This window comes from Glandiceps talaboti, chromosome 15 (genome assembly GCF_964340395.1).
Source record: "Glandiceps talaboti chromosome 15, keGlaTala1.1, whole genome shotgun sequence".
In the NCBI taxonomy this organism is placed as follows: domain Eukaryota; kingdom Metazoa; phylum Hemichordata; class Enteropneusta; family Spengelidae; genus Glandiceps; species Glandiceps talaboti.
In genome coordinates, this window is record NC_135563.1 from 22,831,283 (window position 1) to 22,839,926 (window position 8,644).

The 8,644-nt window shown below is 36.2% G+C and overlaps 1 protein-coding gene across 1 annotated transcript; it reads left to right on the top strand.

Annotated features, from left to right (window-relative positions):
• Positions 1 to 5,184: 5,184 nt before the first annotated feature.
• LOC144446926 (protein FAM136A-like) lies at positions 5,185 to 7,834 on the top strand. Its single transcript, XM_078136771.1, has 3 exons — positions 5,185 to 5,271; positions 6,587 to 6,727; positions 7,646 to 7,834. Exons 1-3 carry the CDS (start codon positions 5,185 to 5,187, stop codon positions 7,832 to 7,834), a joined length of 417 nt encoding a protein of 138 aa, XP_077992897.1.
• Positions 7,835 to 8,644: the final 810 nt, after the last annotated feature.

Sequence of the window (8,644 nt, forward strand, 5' to 3'; positions counted from 1 at the left end):
AAAAAATTCACTCATTTTTTGTGAATTCGCTACGAAAATTTCAACACGTGACTGTGTGTGTTGAATCGTGAACTTTCTGAATGTCGGTTTTTACTTTGATGTAGAGTCTCCACTCAGAGTTATTGTCTGTTCCTTTTTTGTATAATTTTCAAATCTTTGATATAAAGCCTTAAAGCTGTGACATTCCTGGGTAGATTTGCTTGTGAATCGTGCTACTTTAATGAAAAACGTGACATGATAGTCTTTTTATTAACATCACATGAAATAGAGAATCGGTGCGGTAACAAAAAGGTAAAGTAACGAAATGAACTTCAATATTTAATTATCGTCAGTCGACTCATATAAAGTTTCGTTCGTAATGTATATTTATTAGCCAACAATATGTTAGTTCCTACTGCTGCGCACATAGAAAGACCTATATCACTATGAAACTATTTCAAACAAACTTCCCGTGCATGTAACCACTGAACAGATTCTGCACCTACAGATGAGATAAACGCCGGGTTAAATACTTGATTAACATAACAAACTTGAGAACCCAGACACAGTTACTTCATTGAAAGACACATAAAGAGGCTCTGTTTATATTTGAAATTACAATGAAAATATATTTAAAAGTGCAAATTTAATCAAATTAAGCATTCCTGGTAATTATTATATTAATTTTAATAACCTTAAGTAACAATTCTATATTGGTAAATATGATTATAAGTTGAGAATCGACAGATCTGATTGCTGAATTCCAGACTACTTCTGAAAATTACTTTGAAGAGTTTGATCAAAGGTTTCCCTTGAGACGGGGTTACACACGGTCGAGTAATCTAACTCGAGTGATGTGTAAGACGCCATCAGGCCTAGGTTTAATAGCATTTGGTGGTAAATTTCAGTATAGGATACAGAATACAATATTATATGGTCCTATTTGACCAATATTTACTACAAACCACCTAGGTAGAATGACTACTAACTAATTTAAACAACGAATAGAAATCAATGGAAGAACTTAGGTATCAAATATAATTACAAGGCTAAATTTAAGCAAAGCAGAATTCCACACCAGATGGATCTGAATATATAGGCTGGAAAGTCTGCGTTCAGAATACACCTACATAGTAAATAAACCTAAGGAAACATCAACCTCTGTCAACTCCTAGAACAATCATGTTTAGGGTGATTCAGGTTCCGCTAGGTGTAATTAAATTATATTCGGCGATTGATATGTTATTTTAGTTTTGTGAAAAACTAATTCTGGTTTCATTTTGGATATCTTTTTGAATTAAGCTGTGGGTTGTGGATACGATTAATGTAGGTATTACTTGTAGTCAAAATAACACACAGCGCTGCTACATAACTGACTGCTACAACATGTTAAATACTCTCGGCAGATTTCAGCATAGACCCTCGTGTATAGGGTATAAGATTTCAGTGGTATGGAGTCGATTCTAGATTTGGTAAAGTTAAATGTCCGTTTAGTGACATATTTGTTTCTCCAAGTAAATATATATATATAGGTGGTGTAAATTTTAAATTTAATGATATTAAACGAACTTGAGCATGCGTGGTGCCACATTCGCATAATATCTAAGATATTCCATTTTTATCTCTCGAAAAGGAGGTTTGTGATTGGGCTGTCTGTCTGTCTGTGTGTGTGTGTGTGTGTGTGTGTGTGTGTGTGTGTTTCTGTCTGTCCGTCTGTCTCATAGTGTTCTCAAAAGTGGCCGGCTCAATTCAAACGAAATATAGAGCACACAATCTTTGGGGTAATGGCTAGACCTGGGTATTTTCTTTTGGAGCAAGATCTGAGCAAGATAATTAGTATAATTTGCATAAAAGTTATTCAGTGAGTAGAGAACATCCTGGAGTGAAAATAAGCTACCACATATACACACACCTCTTTACATAAGTTGGGGTCAAAGTTTGCCGGCGATCATTTAGCATGTAAAGTTGCAGATGCAGTTTTGAAACTAGATTTTATTCTGTTAAATTGCTTTTATCTGTATTATTTGTTCATCTTCTTTCAATAAAAATCTAAAGTCATTGAGTCTAGCACTGAAATTGGAATACCATGGCACCCACTTCAATTGCAAGGCAAATCTGTGTCATCAATTTGAGTGGCGTCTTTAAATTCTCTTGGAAAATAGTCGGACTAAAGATGATGAGAGAGTTTGTTAACATTTGCTGGGTTGTGCATCAGTTGTCGGCGATTTCTTTGAGGTAGGTGATTTTAACCTGAGACTACTGTTAGTGGTCTGAGTTTTAAATAGGCAAACTACATTCAATTGGCACGCATAGTGAAACAAATCGCAACGGAATACTATCACCCGAGTTTGAGATGACTTCTTTGATTTTATGGTATATGCCTGAAACGATTTCAATAGATAGTGAAAATTGGATTGTTTGCCCCGCAGTAATACTAGGTAGTTTCACCGAGGTAATATTGTGGATTCTTATTACCGGAGTATATGGTCATACACTTTACATCCTATCACTGAAATTGCAGTTGGTGTTTCCTTCATTCGCAATTTATAGAGAAGTTCACTATATCTAAATCGTTGATACATTGTCTGCATAGGCAAATAAAAGCAAACGTGGACACAAAAGAAGTGTTTGTTTATATTTTTAACAAAAAAAACCCACAGATTATCCGAAATCTGACACATACACATATACACAATGCCAAACGACGATATTCTTAGTATTGCAGTAATAAACATATACCTCTACCATATACAACAATGATAGACAGCTGTACCATGTATTCTAAACTCTCCTTTACAAAAGTAATACCTTTAGGGACATCAGAATTTTCACCTTAAAAATCTCTTCGAATCCATGACATCACAAAGCAAACAAAAAGCATGCATTACAATAGACTACATACACGTATCTCTTATTACTGGAAACATTCACTGGCAACAGAAATCTGGTACGTTTTGACTCTGAAAACTTCTATGTCAGTTCTTGATGAGTGTTTTGAATACAATTTACTTTCTACCGTTTGAGACCAGTTCTTCAATGATGTGTTATCTGTCTGAATAGGCAGATTTCTATATATAATAAAAATTGGATGTTTTGGCCCTAGGTGATATTGAGGATTATATTATCGGATTGTTTGATAAAATGACTGTCTTGCACTTTTCTCTTATAAATCGAATCGCAGCTCACGATGTTATTCTCGTTTAACCATACATTTATTTGCACAATACAGCAGGCAATAACGATGATTTAGTATCTGCATTGCCAAAATAAAAGCCCGCATTTCAAAATGTTCTCTTTACAATTTATATTTTTAATACAATGTTTAAGTTGCATTTTAGTGTTTGAGATGTGTTCTTCAGTTTTATGTTATTTGACTATATTCCCTTAGATAATGGACATTGAATTACTTTCTCCCGAAGTAACATTGCGACGAAATATTTTGCTCATGATTTGAACCAAAGTAAACCTCCGGAGCAATGGGCTGTATGTTGCGTTCTATAGTGTGTTTCCTCCACTGTGACTAATCTTGTTCAACAACCATCACAGATGTGTATAAGTTAACGTGAAGTGGTCTTATTCAGTCATGAATTGTGTGATATCATGCACTATCACTTCAGAATGATAAATTATAGGAAAATACATATCTAATCAAAAGCAGAAGATAATAATCGGTACATTGCGTGTCTGAGTTTACAATAACATTTATAACATTGGCATCTACAAAGTCAGCAGTCGATAGTAGCAGTTGATTTAATGGATAAACAGGATGACATATTCAACTATCTAGTCAGATAGTACTGGTTTGTATCCTGTACAGCTTTTGATTTATAGGTTACTCTGAATTTACAAATTGACCATATGAAAATGATGATAATGATAATAATGATTTATTGTGTGCTTTGCCTGAGGGTATAAAAATTTTAATCAAGCTATGATGAAGAATAATACAAAGAGGATTGCTTGGATAGACAAAACGTCAACATAACTGTCCATACGACGACAAGCAGCTCTCTCTCTCTCTCTCTCTCTCTCTCTCTCTCTCTCTCTCTCCTCTCTCTCTCTCTCTCTCTCTCTCCTCTCTCTCTCTCTCTCTCTCTCTCTCTCTCTCTCTCTCTCTCTCTCTCTCTCTCTCTCTCTCTCTCTCTCTCTCTCTCTCTCTCTCTCTCTCTCTCTCTCTCTCTCTCTCTCTCTCTCTCTCTCTCTCTCTCTCTCTCTCTCTCTCTCTCTCTCTCTCTCTCTCTCTCTCTCTCTCTCTCTCTCTCTCCCCGTTACTTGTACATAAAATGTCAATGTGGCCAATTTTATAACATTCAAGTTCTACATCTGCATCAGGGTCGATTTCTTTTGTACTATTTTTTCACGCCTGCCAAACACAAATGGTATTTGTCTTATATTTTCCAACCCTTAAAATATTTTACAATTCTATTCTGTCATGGTATACCTACCTATCGTTTAATGATCACATTCTACACTTGATTGATATACCGACAAAGATGTGCCGACGCCCCAAGTGTGCAAAATTGTCGTATATGACTAGTATCGCGCTTGGGTGAATAAAAAACCAAAAGATGAAAATGTTACAACATAAATGGAAGTGTTATCTTGATTTGTTTAATACATAAGTTTCAATAGTGTTGTATATTGAAATGTCTAGGAGGTACACTGGAGGATTTTCGAATATTGCTGACAAAATCAAGATCTAAAAGAAATTGCTATGTTGCCCATGTGGGAACTAGCTAAAAATGTGCATGTGTATCTGGTGCTACTGTGGCAGCATGTAAACGACACGACGGCAATCATGGTGGCATTCGCAACATATCTTGTAAAAAAAATTGTTTTACCTACAGTACGCAAAAAAAAAAAACGATTTCACGTTGCTCTTGGAAAAAAATTTCAGTCATGGTGGCCGAGGAAAAAATGTTAGGTCCAGATACGCACCGCCGCATAAAATAGTTTATACCTTATCAAAACACTAGATTAGAAGTGATCGTGTGATCTTATTACGCTGCTGTAGTCCCGTTGAGTACAATATTTCGTCAACTGCGGTTTTTCACCTCAATGGCGATGATTATTTTCAGGGCTCTGGCAGCTGCAGGGCAAGTGTTCTCGGTCCCCGTACCGAGAGCGCTCTACCAGTAGCAATTGCAATCTAGGTGTGCATCCCCCGGATCGTTCGAATATCAATTTGACCTTTCAACTTTCAAAATGGCAGACGCTGTGCAAGCACGTGTGGAGAATGCCGTGAAAACTTCTGTTGAACAGCTCGATAGGGAACATCTCAGGAAGATGCAGGTAAAGACAACAGATGGGTCTGTCAACTGTCCTGTCAAAGGTTCACCAATCGAAATTTCCTTGGCTTAACCCTCGTATGTAGTTATAGCTAATGTAATGATACCCTCCTACTTACCAAATTTCAATGCGATGACTTCTGTTTATGGGTCGTGGTTTTCCTACATGTATAACGTTTCAGCATCGTGTTTAGTAGATTTTATGCATTATGCCTCTGCATGTCCAATTGGTTTGGTTTCTAAGAGTATCGAAATGTGACATAAAATCAATTATGTATAAATCTGTAATTTATTTCTGTTACAAATAGTGTTGTATTAACTTGTAACCGCAGACACTTGATAATATATTCTAAAGAGCGTGGAGGTAGAAACACTTCCTACCTCCATGTACTAAGTAAGAAATTGTGCGGTAAAAAGATATCTTTTCCATTTGTTACAGGGGGTTATTTCGTATTTTATAACAATACCTTAGGAGAACTGATCAAGCCAAGTACCTGTTGTAACAATGCATGGATTGGATCTCAACAATAGATCCATGCACAATATTTAATGTTGTCATTAGTACAATCACAGCTCGCTGCAATAATTGTACCGTTCGTTTCGGTTTTGGGTTGATTTTTTTCTGGGGTTTTTTTTTGTGTAATTGTTTTTCGTTCCGATGGTTAACTGGAAACGCACGCTGCAATTCCTGCATCGTTAACGCAAATGGACGGTTGGGTGGATTTTTCTGCTAAATTACGCCTTACCTGCCAAACTATCTGACATTTCCTAACTCCAACATTAATTACGGAGCCTTCAAGACCCAAGAAATGTTCAGCGGTACCCCAATTCTGTCAAAATCGGCTAAAATAGCAACACGTGCGAGCACATTCAGCATTTTGAAACGTAGTACACTGACATCTCGCTCACGTTTTCAGCGTGATCTCGTCTATTTGAGTTTGCCCCGCAGGAATTGTAGTTTTTGAACGAAAAAAGCACAAAAACAGAAGAAACAACTCTCGAAACAAACTTTTCACTTCCTGTTTTGACAACAAATAAAATCCTATTCGGAAGATGTTCGCTCCAAAAAACAAGGGTTCTACGTAGAAGGGTGGCCATTGGCCAACACAGGGGGCAACCCAAGCAGGGTGTTACACCATTTGAAAAATATGTGAAGCAAAGCATAAACGTGGGCAAAGTCACTTCACCAGTTTCATTGAAAAATTACACACTGGAATTATAGCATTGCTTTGGTTGTGAATTCAAAAGACCAGACAAATGTTCGTTGTTGCAGCAATGAGTGGATGATCATACACTTACAATTTTTTCTATACTTTCAGGCTACTATGTATTCTTGTTGTGCTAACTGTTGTAACACACCATCATATTCAATGGATGAAGCACAGAGATGTATAGAAAAGTGTTCTGTTCCTCTACAACAAGCTCAAACTTATGTACAAAATGAACTAGGTGATTTTCAGGTGAGACAGTTTTTATGTACACTCCAAGTCTTGTTTGGATCTAAAATAGGAAGTTTGGTACCACGGTAATGTAAAAAGACTGGAATGCGGTGTCCTCACGTTTTCTCTAAGTTTACAAAATCTACAAGCTTTTTATGAAAAATTTCAGTAAATCAAGCATGTTAATGAAAAATTGTATTAAAAAAATTTCAGTCACATGTCCCTCTATCTCAGTATAGGTCCTGAATTGCAGCTATAAACAATGACTTTCGTCCCGATAAAAGCACAGCTAAAACAGGCAGCATATGCCACAAGACTATGTGTAATATGTACATTTATCAAAGTTGATCATTTTGTAAGTTTAGGTTGTTGTTTTACTTGATAGATAACAACACTGATACTACTGAACACAGCATGATTGTTATTGAGGGAAGTCTAAAAAGCTGATCACACTCACAATCCTGCTGTGTTCAGCAATAACACTGACAGTACTCTTTTTCTATCAAGTAACAAATTAATTCCAACTCGCCATGTTGACCATTAAATGTATATGAATAGTCTTCTCGCAAACACTCCCTGTTTTAGCTGTAGACATGTTACTGCATGTATATTCATTTTATTGCCAAAAAAGAAAAGAAAATTATATCATACTTGTCAACTAAATATTTAAAGATAATGGCAATTGTGGAGGCAAAAAAGAAACAGTTTCACTAATCGAGTTTGGCTCCTCGGTATGTTATGTACATTCTTCTGACGAACACTCCATTTTAGGTGTAGATGTATATGTTGTACACAGTCTTTTGCACAGTGTGTTGGTGTTGCCATCTTGTCATAAGTCAGGTTTTTTCATTCCGATTCTATATGTATAGGGTCGGTTGCGTCATGAGAAAGAAAAAGTATCATTCTGATGTTGACATTGGTTGTTGTCCTTTGTTACAGGATCGACTTCAACGATGTGCAATGCAGTGTCAAGATGAACTGAAAGACTTTGCAGCCAGGGGTAATGTTGATGAAGTCATGATGAGACGACAAGTAGAACAATGTTTAAATAAATGTGCAGATAAACACATTGCACTGCTACCATCTATGATGAAGAGAATCAAAAACACTCTCCCAAGCTACAAATAAACTCTGATTGTACAGAATATAAGTCAAATGCTGCTTTTCAGCTTTGCATCGATTGAATGGAGTGTTTGTATTACAGTCAAACCTTTTTATGTTACCTAGAAATTGAGTTACATATATTGATTGGGTTTTTTTACTTCTCTTCCTATACAATAAGCATGGTGGGTTTTTTTCTTATGGGCATATAAAAGTAGAAGTACTGATATATCATTACTGTCTGTGTATCTCAGGGTAGCACTATAACAACACTGGTAATCCAGCCTTGAGTTTACTAAGATAGATGCAAAACTAAATCTATTGTTCTTCAATGTGGTAGATTTACACTCAGACCACTAGAGTGGCCGGAGACAGTGGTCAGAGATTTACACAAGTGGGCGATAGCGGCACCTATGTTGTGCAATTGTAATCACCGCCATCAACATAGCATAAACAGCACTGTAAGTTCATGCAACTCTAAATAAACTAGTTTTCAGAGATGCCTGCCTACATAGAATGGCCATTCAATAGCTTATCACTGTTGTATCAACAATAGTTTTAGTTTGTGTCTATCTTTGAGAACTACCAGGGTAATATTTGTATGTTACCAAGTAATTATAGTATCTTTATTGTAATGAATTAAATTTTGCCTTGTTGGACCAACTTTTAGACATGGTTGTATCTTTTCTTTTGAAAATTAAAAAGGTCATCTGTTACTTGGGCATATCAATACAATTCTAGTATATTATTGTAGTATAAACTTGTCAATTTCCAACACAAACAGTTTTTAGAAAGCTGTGTCTAAGCTTTCATGCTTTCACTAAGGACTTCATCAGC

Excerpts from the sequence above, each read along its gene's own strand:
- LOC144446926 (XM_078136771.1), top strand. The coding sequence starts at position 5,185 with ATGGCAGACGCTGTGCAAGCACGTGTGGAGAATGCCGTGAAAACTTCT. Across the intron at positions 5,272-6,586 it reads AACATCTCAGGAAGATGCAG|GCTACTATGTATTCTTGTTG; the intron begins GTAAAGACAACA and ends CTATACTTTCAG. Across the intron at positions 6,728-7,645 it reads ATGAACTAGGTGATTTTCAG|GATCGACTTCAACGATGTGC; the intron begins GTGAGACAGTTT and ends CCTTTGTTACAG.